This window comes from Nerophis lumbriciformis, linkage group LG38 (genome assembly GCF_033978685.3).
Source record: "Nerophis lumbriciformis linkage group LG38, RoL_Nlum_v2.1, whole genome shotgun sequence".
NCBI classification, from domain to species: domain Eukaryota; kingdom Metazoa; phylum Chordata; class Actinopteri; order Syngnathiformes; family Syngnathidae; genus Nerophis; species Nerophis lumbriciformis.
The window spans coordinates 23,766,484-23,789,336 of record NC_084585.2 but is presented as its reverse complement, the minus strand read 5'-3'; the positions used below and the strand labels follow the sequence as shown (position 1 = coordinate 23,789,336).

Genomic DNA, 22,853 nt, shown 5'->3' with positions numbered 1-22,853 from the left:
TGAGTCATTGTGATATCTTTTGTGCAAGGTTGCCGCTGTCACTTGTTTTTGAAAAGTGCTACAAGTTAATTCCTACTATTTTACACATTCTTCTGTGTGACTTCTCATCGAATGATGCCACCTCACTCCTCACACCACACACACTCCATCTCGGTTCAATAAGATGCTCCCGATGGAGACTAGTGCACGCCCATGTTGTCAAGGAGACACGTTGCCTGGCCCTAGCAGAGCTGCATCCCGGGCACGTCAATAATGGACGGCTTAAGGGCGTGTTCTGGGTTGCGACTCACGCTTTGGTTTCCGTGAAGCATCAGGCTCATATAACGCGCTAACGAGCTGCCGAGAAAAAAGCGTCAGAGAGAAAATCGATTCTTCTTTTACTGTGTGAAGCTGAACAATTACTAGTTTTTTAAATTAGTCGATGTAAATAGTGGCAACACTGGAAGGTTTCTTACATTAGCATCAGCGGTAAGCGATGGCCAGGGACTGACAGCTGACATGTTGTTCACGTCTTGTCGCTTATTGATTGCTCTCGGCTGGTCTTATCTCTGAGAGCATGTGCTGCAGCCCTCACAGCTAATGATGGGGACAAGCGAGCTGGAGTGTGCATGCCTTCATGAATCCAATATTGCCTTCATCACCGGGGGATTAAAAGCAGAGCAGAGAGGTGCAGGATTAACTCAAAGACCCAAACTGCTATTGTGAAGAATCGTTAGAGACACACAGAAAGGGAAGTTAAGGTTGTGTGTGCATGTGGGTCTTCTTTTCACGTCAATTTGCTTCTGCTGTGTTGAGTTAAGATACTGCAGAGCGGAATTGAGGAATAGGTTTGTGAATTAGGCTTGAAATGTTATGTGCATTTTTCAAGTACTTAAAATAATTAAGTATTTTATTTGTTGTTGTTACCCTGCCTTCCGCCCGAATGCAGCTGAGATAGGCTCCAGCACCCCCCGCGGTAGAAAATAAGCGGTAGAAAATGGATTGATGGACGTTGTTGTTGTTGTTGGTAAAAAGTACAGTGAAGGTTGAACACATCCATCCAATCCATCCATCCATTTTCTACCGCTTGTCCCGTTCGGGGTCGCGGGGGTGCTGTAGCCTATCTCAGCTGCATTCGGCGGAAGGCGGGGTACACCCTGGACAAGTCGCCACTTCATCACAGGGCCAACACAGATAGACAGACAACATTCACACTCACATTCACACACTAGGGCCAGTTTAGTGTTGCCAATCAACCTATCCCCAGGTGCATGTCTTTGGAGGTGGGAGGAAGCCGGAGTACCCGGAGGGAACCCACGCAGTCATGGGGAGAACATGCAAACTCCACACAGAAAGATCCCGAGCGCAGGATCGAACTGAGGTAGACGCACCAACCCCTCTCTCACCGTGCTGAGGTGCTTGAACACAATTCATAGGAAATTATTAACACAAACACACTGCTTGACTACAAGTGTTTTTTCTTAATGCAAACAAAAATACACTAAATCAGGGGTAGGGAACCTATGGCTCAAGATCCAGATGTGGCTCTTTTGATGACTGCATCTGGCTCTCAGATAAATCTTAGCTGACAATGCTTAACACAATAAGTAATGAATAATTCCGCTGATAATCACAGTTGAAAATAACGTTGAAAATACAAAACATTTGCATGCATTTTAATCCATCCATCCGTTTTCTACCGCACCTGTTAGAGAAGTTGTATTAATGGTAAGAAGTATTTTATTTATTATTGGTTAGCTTCAGAATAACAATGTTATTAAAAAGAATAAGAGACTTATTATACTTAAAAAATGTTGGTCTTACTTAAAAATGCACACATTTAGTTGTACTCAATGTAAAAACATATTATATGGCTCTCACGGAAATACATTTGAAAATATTTGGCTTTCATGGCTCTCTCAGCCAAAAAGGGTCCCGAATGTTAATATGTTGATTAATAAAATCTAAAATAAATATTTTACATTTGACACTGAGCTGATATTGATAAATGTGTTGTCCAGTGTTATATTTTGTTTTGTTACACTTCTGATTATCATTTGCAAGTATGCATTCATTTCAGTGTGTCCAAGGTGTGATGCCATAGTTAGGAAGAAGTCTTTGCCATCAAAATAAATGCACCAGTCCGGTCTTTTGTTGAGTTCTACAAAGTGTTTGTACTGTAAATGTTTTACTTGTTACACATCAGCTGTTTGTAACATGCATCTTAGTTGTAGTTTTTATTTTCAAATTCGGAGGTGTTGAAATTTGTATGGTATATCCAATCTAAATTAGCATCAAGATAGTGCATTTTGAAAAGTTATCTGAGGTCACATGAGCCGCCCCTGGCATCGCACCGCGCCCCACCAGGGGGGCCCGCCTTACTATTTAAGAAGACCTGACTTAGACAAGCATTTTTTAGTAATTGTATTGTAATAATTTTATTGTAGCTGTTGACATAAACTGGGCCACGTAACCAGGTTTAGTGTACCGCCGCGTTTTGGGATAAGTATTGCAAAAACGGCATAAAAAGCAAACACATATTCTTGTTAGTAGTACCGTATTTTGCGGACTATAAGGCACACTTAAAATCCACAATGTGCCATACAACCCGGTGTGTCTAATGTACGGAATAATTCTGGTTGTGCTTACCGACCTCGAAGCAATTTTATTTGGTACATGGTGTAATAAGTGTGACCAGTAGATGGTAGTCACACATAAGAGATACGTGTAGACTGCAAAATGACGCCAGTAAAAAAACACCAAAACTTCAAATGTTTCATTCAAAATAAAGAACATTACACACGGCACTCAAAAATCCGTCAAAATGTTTTAGTACGACTTTAAAGCCACACCGCTTGATGGATTGTTGGCCCATTACGGCTACCGTAGTCAGAGATACAAGTATTACTATGGTGTGTGTATAAGGACCGCAAAATGGCACCCACTAGCAGAAATATTATCTGACGTTTTGTTTAACCATATTATGCTAAACCAATTTTTCTTACCTTCTGGTACCTGCTGATGTGTATTTGAGATAAGTCCTGAAAATTTGCGCAAGTCCGCCACTGTAGTCCGTGCCGATGCCGTAGTCGATAAGCTTCTTCTTTTTCACCATCTTCTTGTTATGCGACATTCATCCTCTGCTGTTGCCATTTCTATTATAAAGTAGTGTAAAGTTCTAACTTATATCTCACTATGGAAGCGCTAAAACATACCGGTGTAGTGAGTTTACATAATTCACCCACAGAACTTTAGTTATTAGAGAGTTCCGGTTGGACGGTTTTTCACGGAACACATTTCCGACGTTGTTGCACTGTTGAGCCACGGATGAGAAGATACTGCTTTGTTGTTGATCTAAGTAAAGTCTGAATGTCATTAAAACAGTTAGCTCCATCTTTTGACACTTCTTTCACTACCGTCCTTGCACGCTACACCGCTACAACAAAGATGACGGAGAGAAGACGCTGTTGAAGGTGAGCCACGTAAATAAGACCGCCCACAAAACGGCGCATCCTGAAGCGACTGTCAGAAAGTGACTTGAAGATGATCTGTAAAACATAATCTAAGCAACATTTTGACCAAAGAACCACCATTACATGTTATGTAGACCACAAGGAAATGTTTTCCATTTAGAAAAAAAAAATAATAATATGACTCTTTTAAAAAGCCCTATAGGGTGCACCTTATATATGAAAAAAGATTGAAAATAAACCATTCATCGGCGGTGCACCTTATAATCTGGTGTGCCCTATGGTCCAGAAAATACGGTACATTGTATATGTGGGAAATAAAGCTGAACCTAAACATAACTGGAATTATCATCAGTGTCTTACTGCTGACATAGTAAAAATGTAACTGAATCGCTGTAAATAGCCAATTTGGTTAAATATAATTCAGTAGATACATAATTAAATCCTGCTTATTGCTTTTTCAGTGTTTTTATCTTCTTTGGCGCCTGTCAAAGCTTTATTGTTGAATTATGCTGCTCTACATCACTTATTCATACCGTCTATGTATAGTGCCGGCCTGTTATAGCATCACAAGGTAAATTAGCATGCCATAAAGTGCTAACTGATTTTATGACGACGAGCAGATCAATTAAGCATTTTATCAATTGTTGTTCTGACAGCTTCAGCTAAACAAAACACAAATCACTTCTGGGAGATAATACCGCAAGCTGCACATCATTCTGTGAAATGGCCACCTCGCCGTGATGCAGCTGCTGATACAGGATTTGGTCCATGAGGGTCAAAGTTTATGGATCCCACACATCCTGCCTTTGTTACCAAATGTCTTCCTGTTCTGAGAGTCTGCGGTTGTTTCACTTCCTGTCTACGAACTGCTGACAAAGCAATGCTGTTGTGGAGCAGGTGTTCAGTAGGTCACTAATAAAGATGATGATGTATCGCCTCGAGGGCAGGACATCAAAGTCCCTGTCATGAATATATACTATCTGCCTTGCTAATGTGGCATAATGAGTCTTTAGTAATCGCTAATAAACCTGACATAGACCTCATCATGACACACTTTTTTAATCTCACACACGCTACTACACACTGCGCACAGAAGTGGATGCATGTAAGAACAGTATTTCCATTTTGCAACATTTTATTTATTACATTAATTTACAAACCCCGTTTCCATGTCATTTGGAAAAGTTAAATATTCATTTAATGATTTATGAATGAACACGTTTAAATATTTGTTGCTAGAAAAGCTCTTATAAATCATCTATACCTATGTACCGCATATACCCACATATAAGACGTCACACGATATAAGATGACCACGCTTTTTTGAGACCGAATCAAAGTACGGCATGCAAATAGTGAATCTTCTTGCAGCCAATATGGAAGAAGACAAGAAAACAAACATGCGGGGACATGGCAATTTCATTTAACCTTTGATTAATTACCTCTGTTTTGTTGTCTGTTAGTTAGTTAGCGGCATAACTCAATAAGTTATGGGAAGACTTTGATGAAACTTTCCAGAAATGTCAGATAGATTACATTTTGTGGGTAATCTGGATAACAGTCCAGATTTATTTTTAAAGGAATCCTTACTATTGGTAGTTTGGACCTGGTTGAAGTCTGCACTCTTGAGTGGATTTCTTGTTTGTTTTTCAATAATTATCAATAATTTGTACATTTGAATTTGTTTTTTTCAAACTATTGTTAATTGTTCTTCTTTGATTCCTACAGTGCTGTAATGTCTACAAATGTGGCTGCTGTAGATATAACTTGATATTTATATCAGTTTATCTATCCAGTGTTTTCATACATTCCTTTTTTCATACATTTATTCATGACAGGGCACAAATAGATTTGGTGCTAACCTGTTTGTCCTGGCTTACAAACACATATATTGCACCTGGTCTGCCAGAGAATAAGAAGACGTAGCGTAGGTATTCAGAGTTGCCGTATAAACAACTTTTAGTTTTGTTAGAAATATACGCCACACTGTGAACCCACACCTAACAAGAATGACAAACACATTTCGGGAGAACATCCGCACCGTAACACAACATAAAAACAACAGAACAAATACCCAGAACCCTTTGCAGCACTAACTCTTCCGGGACGCTACACGGTGTGGGGGGGTTTGGTGGTAGCGGGGGTGTATATTGTAGCGTCCCGGAAGAGTTAATGCTGCAAAGGGTTCTGGGTATTTGTTCTGTTGTGTTTATGTTGTGTTACGGTGCAGATGTTCTCCCGAAATGTTTTTGTAATTCTTGTTTGGTGTGGGTTCACAGTGTGGCGTATTTTTCTAACAGACTTAAAGTTGTTTATACGGGCACCCTCAGTTTAACCTGTATCGCTGTTGATGAAGTATGCATTGCATTCACATGTGTGTGCGTACAGAAGTCGCACATATCTTGTGACTGGGCCGGCACGTTGCTAGAATGGATGAAAAGCGGACGTGACGACAGCTCGTAGAGGACATTAAAGCAGTGCCTTTAAGGCACGCCCCCAAGACTGTGGTCCGGGTGGACTACGTGATATAATGACTGATTAACACTTTCGTTCGATAATGAGGGATGCCTCAGCTCAAAGCCTGAGCCCCGACATTAATGAACTAGCATCCAAAAAAAGATGGCAGGTATCTGACTTGGGCACATCAGATTAGATCAGTGTGATGCAAACTGAGCAGTTTAAAGTCCTGAATGGTTCGTTTATTCATTGTTATTTTATTTTCACATTTATTAGCCTGTGGAAAAAGTTAATGTTGATATTTACCTCAGAAGGCTGCAAATAGAAAAGAGGCATTCAAATTTTATTTAAATTGTATTTGATATGCCATTGATATTTTTTCAATATTATTTTTTTAAACTTGATTTTGCATGTCACTATAAAGTTATATACGCCTTGCTTGTTCAATATTCAATGCAAAACTTGTTTGGGTCCCTTTTAAAAGGTTAATTTGTTCAACCTTGGCCCGCGGCTTTGTTCAGTTTTAAATTTTGGCCCACTCTTTATTTGAGTTTGACACTCCTGCTCTAGATAATCATTTTATTTTTTTAATTAATTTTATTTTTTTTGAGAGTGAATCACTTTTTGCAAATGCGTCATGACCTAATATGCAAATTTGACAAATGTGTCTGTCTATCTCATACCTGGGCAAAATAGGGCCCGCGGGCCACATGCGGCCCATTAAGATTTTCAATTCGGCCCGCCGGACGTTCTACATAAGTTTTTTTAGACCTTTTTAACATCAAAACTGTAGCCGCCATTATGATGTGCAGTGCTGTTTTTAAATGACCGTAAGTCTTGAACTATACAAAGTATTTTAATGGTTGAAATCTGCACTTTCGAGTGTTGTACGAGTTATTAAGGTAATCTACGTCACAGCAGCTTGGACGAAGAACAAAGCAGAGTGGGCACATGTGTCACGAACAGATGCGGAAGCAAATTTTAATAACACATTTCTGCATAAAAGTGATAATATATAATTTTGCAGGTGTTTATTACACTTTGCATTCATATTTTGCTGTTTGTTACATTTTTTTTGTGTTTTGCTTGATTGTAAAAGATGTCTAACAAGGAGCTGGTCTGAGAAGTAAAAGAGGAGCGACGTTCAAATGTTGTTAATATTCAGTGTTTTATTGTTCATAGTTAATATTGTTAATCCCACTTTCTTCATTTTAATGTACATTCTGGGTGTCCCATTCAGTAAAAAACTGTAAAATTCCATTCCGTTTTTTGAGGCGGTCTGTCATAACTTTTTTAGAATTCTATCGGACATTGTAACTTTTGGTATTAGTGTTCCTGAAAAAAAGGGATCCAAACACACATACTGTATAGCAGATTTTTACAGCTAAATGTTTACATATAATTTATACACACATACACATTGGCCGCTCAGACACTTTTTTCTCTCGATATGGCCCCCGAGTCAAAATATTTGTCCAGCTCTGGTCTATCTAAATCGGCATTATAACTACTACTCCAAAATCTTTAATTTGCCAAAATCCTTTGAGACCCGGCTGCATCTCTCCAGTCACTGGTTGTTTGCGTGAGTGACAGGAAGAAAAGCTCTGACTTTTTTGAAGAGGCAGCTTTTGGTGCCACCGGTTGGTTTTCATGTGCAGATCGGTAGACCGTGAATATAAGACGACTTTCTTAGTGTAAAAATAGTGCAGCTGGTTCTAGGTTAGTCTTAAAGAGCTTTACTGTGTTATTCTGTGACACATGGATGAAGGACCCCTTTTAGAGGGTGCAGGAGAATAATTTTTGGTATCGTCTTCACTTAAACTGCAGACATTCATTTACGTCATTGCTCCTAAACCACACGATGGAGAACAAGCAAGCATCCGTCACTTTGAATACAGCCACAGCCCATGAAGCTCTCCAAAATCTGGGAATCATTCACCAGTGGCTGTGGATATCTAACACACGTCTAGTTGCGATGGTGGTGGTGCGTGCGTGTGTGTGTGTTTGTGTGTGACCTATTTTCCTAACCTCCTGTGTCAAATGTAAAGCTGCAGCTGTTTTTTCAGAGTTCCATCTCTTTGTCTGTTTTCAAACGTCCTCCCAGTCACTCACCCACGTCAATGTCACATTTTCCCTCGCTGTGATTTGCTTTCTTAAGGAAGTCAAACACAAACTGGAAAAGCAAGCGCTTGTGGGAACAGAAGGCATTCCCGAGTAGCTGTGAAGTTGCTTCCTCATGCTCTCTTGCATACTCGCACAAGCTTTAAAAAAAAAGAAGAAGCAAAGCTGTGAAGGGGAAGGGAGGCCCTCTGATAAAAGGGAGGGCTGGCTGGATGGTTAACCGCAGAGTTGAAGCAGGCTGCTCGGAGCTGAACATCACAGGGAAGGCTCCTCTGCACAACATCACTGTTTCACCTCAAATGACAAGCTTTCTCAGAGCCTGCGTTTATCTGCATGGAGGGCTTGGCTGACCAAATTGAAACTCTCTGCAGCGTGGAAACGCCGCCTGCATGTGTCACTGCTGGCGTGATGCTGCAGACCATTTTTTTGGCGCAGTAAAGAGTTCATTGGATTCATTAACAGTAGTAGTGTTACAAAAGCCAACATTAGACGACATAGAGGTGGGTTAAATGAAAAAAATTGCGAGTAAATTTGCAGTAACGTGCAATGGTTTTTGCTGCATGACAAACGAACGCTGCTGTTACACGGTCACTGGCATGATGACAACACTTTTTTTCCTCGCCGAGTCAGGACAAATCTGCTGACCTGGTTACAGCGAGCCTCTCCGGTGGCACTTATAGTTCATTAGCTCGTGGGTAGATCGATCGCATTAATTAATTGGCTTTTCTCTTCCCATGTTTTCTGTCTTGATGGATTATTTTCAGTCTTTCTTATTAATTTCTATTCAAGTCCTGAGTCAGCTGTTCTTCCAGGACCTCCCATGAAGAACAGCAGAAAAGTTTAAAGGTGGTAAAAGACTAATAACTAATAATAATAATAATAAATTAATACAATTAAAAAAGAACAGGGGTTAGTGCATGTGCCTCACAATACGAAGGTCCTGAGTTCAATCCCGGGCTCGGGATCTTTCTGTGTGGACTTTGCATGTTCTCCTCGTGACTGCGTGGGTTCCTCCCACCTCCAAAGACATGCACCTGGAGATAAGTTGATGTAGTACGAGTGATAGCTATACATGCATAACTACATACCGCAGCTTACCGTAGTCATGTCATTGAATATGTTAAAAAAAGGTCTACTGTTGATAAAGTCAAGTCTATATTTGACTATGCCCATCATTAACAATCAATGACGGGTCATACTTAGTCAACAGCCATACATGTCACACGAAGGGTGGTCGTATGAACAACGCCAACACTGTCATAAACATGTGCCATATAGTGAAACCATATTAAACAACAATGACAAAAACATTTTGGGAGAATATTTGCACCGCAACACAACATTAACACTACAGAACAAATTCCCAGAATTCCCTGCAACACCAACTCTTCCGGGACGCTACAATATAAACAAACGCCATTGGTGGATCTACACCTAACATACACTGTGATGATACCAAGTACAGGAGCATATCTCGTCGATACTACTATGATTACATCGATATTTTTAAACATCACAAAATCTTCCTTTGTTTTTTTTTTTATATTTACAGTATATTATGTTTATAAACTCAGGAAATATTTCCTTGGACACATGAGGACTTTGAATATGACCAATGTCTGATCCTGTAACTACTTGGTATCGGATTGATACCCAAATTTGTGGTATCATCCAAAACTAATGTAAAGTATCAAACAACAGAAGAATAAGTGACAATACGTGGACCTTGGGGTTTGTTTTGCCGAAATGCAAAGGAAAGTTGGCGTGGGCAAGGCGTGAATGTGAGTACCTAATTTAATAATGACTATAAAACTACAAAAAAAGGAAGCAAACAAAAGGCGCGCACAAAGGCGGAGATAAACTTGGCTAAGAAACAAAAAAACACTTAGACAGAAACTATGGACAAGAAAAACTACACTTACTGTGACGTGAAAAGCATGAAAACTATGGCATGGAATACAAGCATGAAATAAGTCAGCACAGAGCAAATCCAGAATGTCAGGGGTAAGATAGGATGGATAGATAGATAATAATGTCACCAGGACGAACAACAGAAACAGACCGGTTTAAATAGCAGTGACATGATCAGTGAAAACAGGTGCGTGACTCAAAACGTGAAACAGGTGCATGACATGACAGGTGAAAACTAATGGGTTGCTATGGTGACAAAACAAACAAAAGTGCACAAAGAGTCCAAAAACAAAACCGAACATGACTAAAACAAAACATGATCACACAGACATGACAATAAGTGGTTATTACATTTTAACAGAAGTGTAGATAGAACATGTTAAAAGAGAAAATAACCAGATATTAACAGTAAATGAACAAGTAGATTAATAATTCATTTTCTACCACTTGTCCTTAATCATTTTGACAAAATAATGAAATGAGAAATGACACAATATGTTACTGCATACGTCAGCAGCCAAATTAGGAGCCTTTGTTTGCTTACTTACTACTAAAAGACAAGTTGTCTTGTTGGTTCACTATTTTATTTAAGGACACAATTACAATAACAAACATATGTTTAATGTACCGTAAGATTTTTTTGTCAAAATAAAGCCACTATTGACTTTTTTTGTGGTCCCCTTTAAATAGAAAAGTTCCGAAAAGTACCGAAATACATTTTGGTACCGGTACCAAAATATTGGTATCGGGACAACACTACTCCTTACAATTACCATTAATCATTTTCAGTGTTGGGTTAGTTACTGAAAACCAGTAACTAGTTACAGTTACTAGTTACTTTATTTCAAAAGTAACTCAGTTACTAACTCAGTTACTTAAACCAAAAAGTAATGCGTTACTGTGAAAAGTAACTATTTAGTTACTTATATTTTTATTTTTTATTTTTTTAAGGCCCCATTTAATGCCCTTTTAGCCTTCATTTTAGTACTGTTATTGCACTGGAGAATAATACAATGTGTTGATCAACTTGACATGCATTTGCATCACTGAACTCTGCTAAGCAATGTGCTCTACATACAACACACAAAGACAAAGATATGTTTTAAAGGGCCAATTTGTTTCAGACCAGAACAAATTGACAAAACTATTTTAAATAGCTGCAACTTAACATACATAAGTAACAAACAGCATAATAACAACATAGCTGTAAAACAAGAAAGGCACACACTACATACATAAAGCCTAACCAGGCGTTTTCTCAAGGAATTCTGAAATAAAATCATGTCTGAAGCCCAGAACACTCTACACATTTCCCCACTTAGTTTAGAGAAAAGGAAATATTAGCCTCTTTAGGTTTGTGAACTTTATAGTCTAAACATTTAGAGTGATGTGATAATCAAACACTCTAAAAGTTTAAAATGAAAGAGTATATAAGAGAATTGACAGAGTGTGTGTACCTTCAGTGTGCAGTGCCTCATTAAAATCCAGCCACTGTTGGAAATGGAGGTGAGTGTGTGTCTCTTTACTAGCTTCGTCGAAGCATGTTGTTTTTGTCGCTGTTTCAGCATATTTGAAACTTACATTCAACTAAAATGTTCTTTTCTTTGTGGTCGATAAAAGAAACGTACTGAAAATATCTCCATTTTAAGAAACTCGGCTTCGGGGTTCGCCATGACGTCTTGATAGTAGACACAGACACGCCCCCTCCCACACACACACACTCACACACACACACACGTACACACAGACAGCGCGCGGCGCGCCTCTTTTTTGTCGCCTCTTCAGCAGCGCTGCAACACTCAGATCTTCTCAGTTTCTAGTCGATACTACATAAAAAATAACGCAAAATAACGCAGTAACGCATCATGTAGTAACGGTAACGGAGTTACTGAATATAAAAAATAACGCGTTAGATTACTAGTTACCGCCGATAGTAACGGCGTTACAGTAATAATAATAATAATAATAATACCTGGGATTTATATAGCGCTTTTCTACGTACCCAAAGTCGCTTTACATGTAGAACCCATCATTCATTCACACCTGGTGGTGGTAAGCTACTTTCATAGCCACAGCTGCCCTGGGGTAGACTGACGGAAGCGTGGCTGCAATTTGCGCCAACGGCCCCTCCGACCACCACCTATCATTCATCATTCCATTCACCGGTGTGAGTGGCACCGGGGGCAAAGGGTGAAGTGTCCCGCCCAAGGACACAACGGCAGCGATTTTTGAATGGTAAGAGGCGGGGAGCGAACCTGCAACCCTCAGGTTTCTGGCACGGTTGCTCTACCCACTACGCCATGCCGCCCCAACGGCTTTGTAACGCATTAGTCCCAACACTGCTCATTTTACCTTCAAGGCTTTGTGTTGCAAAAAAAAAAGAAGTTATTTCTATCTTGCTGAAACGGATAGAGATATTGCAGCTGATGACAGACGGATAAAGAGGGGTCAGGTTTCTCTGGTGGGTTTGCCAGTGGCAGAAGGCGCTGCAATCTACTCTGCAGCGTCAGATTCCTCTTGAGGAGAAATTGTACTCCACGCACATACGCTTCTCATTACAGCTCCTGACACACATGTGAGGACTATAGACGCTTACTGGCTTGGTCTGGGCTCCTTCTCCACTGTTTTTTTTTTCTTCTATACTTTTCAATTATGCACGGGAAGAATTTTATAACCTTGAAAAATACTTACAATTAGACATACAAGCTAAGTGACTGCCCTCTTATGTTAAACACTGATAATAAGGAATTTCCATGCACTTTTTTCCAATGTTTTATGAACTGAATGAATAATAATAACTCACATGGTGGCTGGGGTCATTTATTTACTCAAATGCAGAGAGTACCAGGAGTCTGTTTGAGGTCAGGCCGCCTTTCTGGTAACCACCCACGGTTCAAGAAAATGAGTAATACATTTTGTGATTTTTAAACTGTGTTTATAAATGATTTATAATACATGATAATTAATTTGAGTATTTATTTGGGAAAATGTAATAGCCCTAAATTCATCCTTTCTTGAATAATTCAATAATTGAGATAATGTATACTGTAATTTAATATGTATTGTAATATGCTAATGTAGTATAAATTTGCAATATTGTACAGATCCTGGAAAGGAATCTGTACAATACTGCAGTATTTGTGACATTATTTTATAATACATTGTTTATGTTCTTTGTTTGTTCTTTTTTTTTTTTTTTTGCTCTATGCTTTTTTAACCTGTAAAGCACTTTGGTTCAATTTAAAAGTTGTCGTAAGTGTGCTATATAAATAAAGTTGACTTGACTTGACTTGACTACATTTTTATTAAAATTGTTTAAAATGTATTAAAATAATGGTTCTAATAACTTTAATATAAAATGTTAATCATATGTATGATTTATATATTTTACTAGACTTCTTTTTTGTTTTTGTTTTTTTTAGCAATTACTGATATTATTGGTACCTGTTATTTTTTATGTGTATTTGAAATGCATTCATTTAAGTGGACATGACAACTGGGGAATTAATGGGGCATTGCATTTGTCAGAGGCCACTATTTGAGGAAATGTTGTATATCATATAAAGTATTCAGCTTTTTAAACAATAATGGCTGTTTGGATGAGTCATTTTCAGTGGATAATAAATCTATACCAGCTGCACACTGACTACTCGTATAATCCAAGTTTAGTAGCAAAGTATCCTATTATATCCACTTTCTAACATTCTATAATACTGCCTTGGGTTGCGCATTATAGACGAAGATGATATACAATACAAGTTATTTAAATATGGCTGACGATAGAGCTTTTAATACTATCGTCATATTGTGATACTACATATTGATAAATCATTCTAGCTGTGTCCCACAAATTTTACAGCCATAAGTGAATGAAGGCGTCCTCAACACAATGTAGCGCCCACGCTCGCGAGCTAGCTGCTAATGTCCCCCCACAGTGCAGCTTCTAAATCACCAATACTTGCCTCCATGGCGACAAAAAAAACTGCGTTTGTTCTAAGGACCAGTATCACTGGAGGACTCAGGGACAATGAATAGCTAAACATGCTACACTACACACTGGAGTAGGATTAAAAAAAGCATAGCAAAACCGCTCAGCTAAGCTCTTGAATGTAAACGGGGGTGAGTGGATCTGTTTGCTTATGCATTTGTTGACAAAGTGGTGACCCTCGCCCCATCCTTGTTTGTGAATGACTGAGCATTTCATGGAAGCTGCTTTTATACCCAATCATGGCACCCACCTGTTCCCTATTAGCCTGTTCACCTGTGGGATGTTCCAAATAAGTGTTTGATGAGCATTCCTCAATTTTCCCAGTCTTTTTTGCCACTTGTGCCAGCTTTATTGAAACATGTTGCGGGCATCAAATTCAAAATAAGCTAAAATTTGCAAAACATAACAAAGTTTACCAGTTTGAACATTAAGTATCTTGTATTTGCAGTCTATTCAATTGGATATAGGTTGAAAAGGATTTGCAAATCATTGTATTCTTTTTTTATTTACGATTTACACAACGTGTCATTGGTTTTGGGTTTTGTAAATTAGAATCCTTAGCAACCCATTTTGAAATGGTTCTATTATTATTTATATATCAAATAATATATGTTGTTATCACAGGTGGCTGCAATATACAAACCCTGTTTCCATATGAGTTGGGAAATTGTGTTAGATGTAAATATAAACGGAACACATCCATCCATTTTCTACCGCTTATTCCCTTCGGGGTCGCTGGAGCCTATCTCAGCTACAATCGGGCGGAAGGCGGGGTACACCCTGGACAAGTCGCCACCACAGATAGACAGACAACATTCACACACTAGGAATACAATGATTTGCAAATCATTGTATTCCGTTTATATTTACATTTGGGTTTGTATATCGCAATATCAAATTTAAGCCAAATCGCCCAGCTGTAGTATCAGCCCTTGAGAAGATATGATGAAATCTCTTCTCTCTGTGAGATACTCCAACTAAAAATATCATCAGCAATATTTTGTTGATGCCTAATCGAAAAAATAAAAGGTTGGTGGTGGAACTGTTCAGAAAATAGTTATGCTTGTCGAAAATGCTTTGCAACTACATTGAACTACTTTGTTTCTGTTTGTTTGCTGGTATCTCCAACAGAAATCCGTAACCAGTTGGTGGAGCAGTTCAAATGCTTGGAGCAACAGTCAGAATCCCGCATCCAGTTGCTGCAGGACCTGCAGGAGTTTTTCCGTCGCAAGGCGGAGATCGAAATGGAATACTCGCGCAGTTTAGACAAACTCTCCGAGAGGTTTTCCTCCAAGATCCGCAGCTCCCGGGAACACCAGCAGTTCAAGTAAGTTCAACAACCAACTTGTGTAGTTTGAACATGGTGACCTTCACACCTCATTGGAACCGCAGTGACTTCTCTGATTACAGTGCAGAAAATAAAATATGAAACTATTATGACGTGCTGTATTTATTATTATAATCTTGAAAGGTTGACGAGCAGGGGCGTAGTAACGAGGACACTACTCATTAAAGACGTTGAGGGGTGGACAGAGCAAATCTGCAGTCACTAAGTCATGACTTTGGGCCTGATCTACTATAGGTTTGCGTGTATTAAAACACGTGCAAACTTGATAGCACACACAAAGCTGATCTACTATACCTGTCAGTAGGGATGATGCTCGAACCCGGTTTTCCCGGTTGTTCGATAAGAAAAGAACCGAGTCCTCGGACTCGAATCCCTTTTTGAGAACGGGTACCCGTTATCGAGACCACTATAGTAAGGAAAAAGAGTTGGTTCTTTATTCGAATCCCTGGGAACGAATCTCGTCCCGACAAGAAATGCCCCGTGAGACATCACAAGAAATGACGTCACGTAGCTCAGTCATTTGTCACGGTGGGGTGCAGCGTGCTGCGCTTCGTTCCCGGGACGCAAAACTGACGGCTCCGGACAAAAGCGTGCAGGTAGGAGATGATTTATTTCTCATAAATCATACACATTACAACAGACAGGAACAAAACAAAAGGAAAGCGTGCAGTTTGCACGAGATGCTAAAGCAAAAACTTACTTAGCACAGGAATACTAGAAGCTAAGGTAACTTTAGCACAGGAATCATGAGCTCGAAAACCAGAATGCCAACATAACTGTTGCAAATAGAAACAATGAAGCCACGACGAGTGACCGGAAAAGGCAGGCCTAAATAAAGTCTCTGATGAGCAACAGGTGCGCGTACAAGGCAGGTGAAAATCATAAGTAACCATGGTGACTAAAACAAACCCCCGAAGTGCACAAAACAACTAAGGAAGTCCAAAACTAACAGAACATAACCAAACAAAACATGATCCGACCACGGATCATGACATCATTAGGCATCACTAGTGCTTTCTTTATTTCTTTAGTTTATTTGGAACATGAACACACTTACAGTATAATACATCACAGTTTCATATCATTTCACTTTACAGGAGTAGGAAGAAGTAAAGCTTATTTAATCCTCCCCCTTTCCCACTTCATAGCGTTTACAAATATATACATCATTTACTGACCTTTTTATAATGAAATATCTGTGAATTAGTATATACAGTTTTGTAGTATGTAATTAATTAATTCAGTCATTATTAATATACTGAGATGAAGAATATATTTTTTTGAATAAGGTTGAAAGTGTTTCTCATAATTCTTCTTTTTTGTACTTTGTAAGCACTATTCATTTGAACAACGTCTTAAACTAGACCATATCAGTACAATGTTTCACTTCTTCACTTAATCCATTCCATCATTTAATTCCACATAATTTCAACTGTTTGCAATATTACCAAATCATCGAACTTTAATATTTTTGACTCAATAAATAAAGTGTTTGTATGTTCTCTATATCCAACATTATGTATCAGTCTAATTGATCTTTTTTGTAACACTGTAAACGAATGTAGCGCACATTTGTAGTTATTTCCCCACATTTCTGCACAATAAATCAGATGTGAAGTGATTTGTTAAACCAAATATTGTGTGTTTTTTTTCCACCTACCTATCTGGTAAGAGAATCAATAAGAAATCAGTTCGATAAGAGAATTCAATAATAGGCTCGAACTCTATAATTTCTTATCAAACATCATCCCTACCTGTGAGCATAGGATTGCGGCTCTTAAGTGGGTAAAATAAGGACTGTAATCTATTTAGAGTGTCTGTCTTCATGAAAATGGAGAATATATGCCGCTTATTAGTTGCCTACAATACTGGGAGGAAAAGATGCTTATTCAAGTATTTAGCACACGCAGTGTGATTTATCAAGACTAAAAGTGTTCTACCGGAGCTGTTTTGCATCTCTATATAGAAAGTCTGAAAAGTGCGTGCAAACCTGTGCAGAAATAGCTTTGAGAAAGCAGCGAAGCAAGCAAATTATATTTATATAGCGCTTTTCTCCAGTGACTGAAAGCACTTTACATAGTGAAACCCATTATCTAAGTCAGTGGTTCTCAAATGGGGGTACGCGTACCCCTGGGGGTACTTGAAGGTATGACAAGGGGTACGTGAGATTTTTTTTAAATGTCTGTCAAAAAGAACTGTGAAAAGAAATGCAACAATGCAATATTCAGTGTTGAGAGCTAGATTTTTTGTGGACATGTTCTATAAATATTGATGTTAAAGATTTTGTTTTTTGTGAATAAATGTTTAGAATTAAGTTCATGAATCTAGATGGATCTCTATTACAATCCCCAAAGAGGGCACTTTAAGTTGATGATTACTTCTATGTGTAGAAATCTTTATTTATAATTGAATCACTTGTTTATTTTTCAACAAGTTTTTAGTTATTTTTATATCTTTTTTTCCAAATAGTTCAAGAAAGACCACAACAAATGAGCAATATGTTGCACTGTTATACAATTTAATAAATCAGAAACTGTTGACATAGTGCTGTATTTTACTTCTTTATCTCTTTTTTTCAACCAAAAATGCTTTGCTCTGATTAGGGGGTACTTGAATTAAAAAAATGTTCACAGGGAGTACATCACTGAAAAAAGGTTGAGAACCACTGATCTAAGTTATGTTTAAACCAGTGTGGGTGGCACTGGGAGCAGGTGGGTAAAGTATCTTGCAAGGACACAACACAGTGACCCGATTGGTGATAGTGGGGATCTAACCTGGAACCCTCAAGTTGGTGGCACGGCTGCTCTACCAACCGAGCTACGCCGCTCGGAGGTGATTGCGCTGCATACCAGTCGTACGTATGCTTGTCAACATAAATGGACTGTCAAAAATAGAAATATTAAACATATCGTCTTTTCAGAAATATCATTTTATAACTGTATAGCTGCTTAGAACAAAATCAATTGTTGTGTTTTGGTGTCTGCTCGTGTTTTGTTAATGACATTCATATTTTCGCATAGATGATAAATATTTTCAACATATCTCTTTTATCAAAAAAACTTACAGCGATATGCATTTTCTTGCAACTGGATTCCAGGGCATGTTCGCAGTTATTACTAGCGTCTTCCATGCATGCACCTTCAGCGTGTTTCTGTTGTAGATGTCAGTGTAGGACTGCTTGTAGAATAAAAAATGCCCATTAAACATGGTACACAGATGTCTGCTGCATGTTTGAAAACATAGCAAAACGCCACAGGTTAGAGCGTAATAACATGAATATGCAGTAAAGGAGTGTCTCCATGGGAAAATCTCAAAAACGGTGCAACTCAAGGACTACCTGTACAGTTTTATTTTTCATCTTGTCCACCGTCTAAAAAATGAAGATAATGGCGTCAAAGGTCCGACTTTTGATTATAATGCATTGAAGTGAGTGCATTATTGAACATAACACTTTGTTGAATAAAGCCTTTTTTCAAATTTTTTATTTAGCCTTTATTTAACCAGGTAAAAATCCCATTGAGATCAAGGATCTCTTTTCCAAGGGAGACCTGGCCAAGAGGGCAGCAGCAAGGTTACATTAAAAAACAGTAAACAACACATAAAACATCACATTTACAACATTAAAATTTGCTAACATGACACATGTGCATACAGACAAGGTAGACTGCAATCCTTTCACAGAAACTTTAAACTCATTCAATGTGACAAGGGTTTGAAGTTTAATATTCGATTGTAGGTTATTCCAAGCCTTTGGTGCTGAAAACCTAAATGCTTTCTTGCCCAGTTCAGTTCTTACTTTGGGGACGACAAATTGCAGAACATTAATTTGCAAATGAGTACAGTGAATAAGGAAGTTGCAGCTATTAGAAATGTGTCTATCTCCTTGTGCACACAGTAACCAGCAACACATTGACACACCACTCACGCAGGGCATGAAATCAAACTCCACCGCTCCCAAAAATTAAGCACCTCGGGGCACGTCGTGTGTGTGTCTCTCTGAAAACCCAAGCAGTAACCCAGTTGAGATCTGACAGCATATTTTAACACCAACCAGCGCCAACATGTCATTTGATTAGAGCAAAACTGCTGGAATTTAGACCACTTAAATGTGCTTCTTGTTAGCCTTACAGTTCTTTCTACAATAGTTCCAGGCCTGACTGCGATAAACACATTTCTGCAAAGTAGGATTATCAATAATAAATCAAAAATAGTGATTGTTAGGGCATAAAATAAGTGTTTGGGATCTTTTTTAGAGCCCTCTAAACATGAAATAACTACCATATAGTGCTGTTACGCTCCTTTCACCCAATATGGTAGCCTTGAGTTCAATCTACTGTTGATTACCGGTGTCCCGGATACTCCAGGCGTCCTTGCTATGGTCGTCACCCGGCCACTACAACACGGCCATGACGTGGAAAAACTTTGTCATATCCTGGGTAATTCCTCTAAACTTGAACTGGGCTTCAATGTGCTGAAACAATTAGCGTAAGTAGTTCTGCAAAAACTTGGTCAACAGTCGCAGCTACAGTACGACAATTAGCTGTGATGTTCGCATTCCGTGTTAGCATTGCGTGTCTGCGTTGTCATTCTACATCGATCATTGCTAAGCTGTTTTATTGATGTTGAAAATGAAGTGCTTTATAAGAGTTCATCTCCACTTTGGCCAGACAGCTGCTGTTAGTCGCCGATGCTACGTGTAGCTGTTGTTGTTCGACATTGTTGGCATCTAAGTCTCACCGATATGGGGATGTGTTATTGACGAGGCAGGAGTTGAAGATGAAGTCCATCCAAAAGTATATCTGCCAAAAATGGGTCAACTTGAGATTGTAGCGGTGAAGATACACTAATGCCAGGATTGGCTGTTGTTTTGTTTATATAGTACAAACCCCAAAACCAGTGCAGTTTGTACGTTGCATAAATCGTAAATAAAAACAAAATACAATGATTTGCAAATCCTTTTCAACTGAATAGACTGCAAAGACAAGATACTAAACGTTCGAACTGCAAAACTTTGTTATTTTTGGCAAGTATTAGCTCATTTGGAATTTAAAGCCTGCAACAAGTGGCAAACAAGACTGAGAAAGTTGAAGGATGCTCATCAAACACTTGTTTGGAACATCCCACAGGTGAACAAGCTAATTTGGAACAAGTTGGTGCCATGATTGGGTATAAAAGCAGCTTCCATGAAACAAGGATGAGGGAAGGGTCACCACTTTGTGAACACATGTGTGAACAAATTGTCGAACAGTTTAAAAACAACATTTCTCAACGAGCTATTGCAAGGAATGTAGGGATTTCACCATCTAAGGTCCATAATATCATCAAAAGGTGTTACGAGTTGGACGCATGGTTGTGGTTGTCGTGTTCCTTCCAAGGCAGGAGACAAGCAGGAGTGTAGTGCAGGTAAGATTTAAGTATATTTAATAAATAAAAGACAGGACAAAAATACAAAAACTGAGGACGCTAGCAAGCGTGGAGCTAAATAAAAATCAAAATGTCACCAAGGGTGAAAAAAACGGGATTCTGGTCGGCAGAATAATATAAAGAGCGTGGAGCAAAAACAGGAGGACGTAAATGTTGCCTATTGCAAACATTGACCCAGCACTTACTGCTGGGTGACAGGAAACTATAAAGGGGAGTGATTAGCCAAAACACCTGGTGGAAACACTAATTGCAAAACTAAGACAGGTGAGGAGAATCAGTGCCCATGGAAACCAAGAATAAACAGGAAAAGAGGGTGCAACCAGGAAACAGACTAAAACCAGAAACATAACCAACATAAATCATGCCATGATCCGGGTAACGATCATGACATAACCCCCCCCTTAAGGGACGGATCCCAGACGTCCCAAACTAGAAAACCCCTCCCCAACAAAAAAAACCCCCAGAAAGTCAAAAGTCACGGGAGGGTGGAGGGAGGACTTGGTGGTGGGCCGCCAGGCCATGTGTCCCCGAAGCCACCGGGGACAAGTCAGGTGGCGGCGGCGGGTGGATTGTCGCCGCAATCGTCGAGGCGGGCGACCTCGGAACGGCCATGTCTGTGGCCGTTGAGGAGGCGGACGAGACTGGCGCCAGAACCTCAGCAGTCTTTGAGTCCTGTACCAAAGTCTGGGGCGTCGCTGCTGTTGGCGCCAAAAGCGTCCATGAAAAGTCCAGAAACGACAAGGTGGGCGGCGCCGTGGTGCGGCCCGCCGGACAAGAGGAGGTGGGCGGCGCCGAGGCGCGGCCCGCCGGACAAGAGGAGGTGGGCGGCGCCGAGGTGCAGCCCGCCGGACAAGAGGAGGTGGGCGGCGCCGAGGTGCGGCCCGCCGGACAAGAGGAGGTGGGCGGTGCCGAGGTGCGGCCCGCCGGACAAGAGGAGGTGGGCGGTGCCGAGGTGCGGCCCGCCGGACAAGAGGAGGTGGGCGGCGCCGAGGTGCGGCCCGCCGGACAAGAGGAGGTGGGCGGTGCCGAGGTGCGGCCCGCCGGACAAGAGGAGGTGGGCGGCGCCGAGGTGCAGCCCGCCGGACACGAGGAGGTGGGCGGCGCCGTGCTGCGGCCCGCTGGACACGAGGTGGGTACGTCGTAGGCGAGGCAGGCGCGGGAGGCGTCGTCGCCGTGGTAACAGGAAGCGTCGTCGCCGTGGAAACAGGAAGCGTCGTCGCCGTGGAAACAGGAAGCGTCGTCGCCGTGGAAACAGGAAGCGTCGTCGCCGTGGAAACAGGAAGCGTCGTCGCCGTGGAAACAGGAAGTGTCGTCGCCGTGGAAACAGGAGGCGTCGTCGCCGTGGAAGCAGGAATCGTCGTCGCCGTGGAAGCAGGAAGCGTCGTCGCCGTGGAAGCAGGAAGCGTCGTCGCCGTGGAAGCAGGAAGCGTCGTCGCCATGGAAGCAGGAGGCGTCGTCGCCATGGAAGCAGGAGGCGTCGTCGCCATGGAAGCAGGAGGCGCCGTCGCCATGGAAGCAGGAGGCGCCGTCGGCGTGGGCGGAGCCAGAGGCGGAGCAGGCGGCTCGTCTGTCGGCGTGGGCGCAGCCAGAGGCGGAGCAGGCGGCTCGTCTGTCGGCGTGGGCGGAGCCAGAGGCGGAGCAGGCGGCTCGTCTGTCGGCGTGGGCGGAGCCAAGGACGAATCAGGCAACGGAGTCTCTGTGGGTGGTGGATGTCTCAGCTGGACTGCTGGGTTGGCCGTAGGGGGAATCATCACCTGCAGTGCGGAGAGTATACTTCCCATCTGTTTCTCCAATGCATCAAGGCGGGCATCTTGGTGCTCCGCCATGGCGTTGACGCAAGCCCCAAGAACGCCAAACTGTTCCTCCTGTTGTCCAAGTTGTTTGGACTGTTGGTGCAATGCCCTTTTTACTGGATCGGTCTCTGCGGGGTCTCTTGTGCTTTGCAGCGCTGGAGCAGGAGGTGGAGAGGATGGCGTTTGCAGGACCACCAGGGTTGATGGTGGCGTCAGAGTGGCAGGCGTTCGGGCTGTCGGCGTGGGAGGAGCCAGAGGAGTGGGCGGAGTGTTCTCTGCTGATTGGGATTGTTCCTCCAGTTGCAGTTCAATAAGTACCTTGCGGTACCACTCATCCACCCAAGCCGGACTGTACTTCT

General features: G+C 40.9%; 1 protein-coding gene across 2 annotated transcripts in view; it reads left to right on the top strand.

The window, feature by feature from the left end:
* srgap3 (SLIT-ROBO Rho GTPase activating protein 3) overlaps window positions 1–22,853 on the top strand; it is a 232,432-nt gene that overhangs the window by 67,676 nt on the left and 141,903 nt on the right. For both annotated transcript variants that reach the window (XM_061932646.2, XM_061932645.2), the window contains exon 2: window positions 15,061–15,256. In XM_061932646.2, the coding sequence (XP_061788630.2) occupies window positions 15,061–15,256 (196 nt within the window). The remainder of the gene's footprint in view (window positions 1–15,060; window positions 15,257–22,853) is intronic.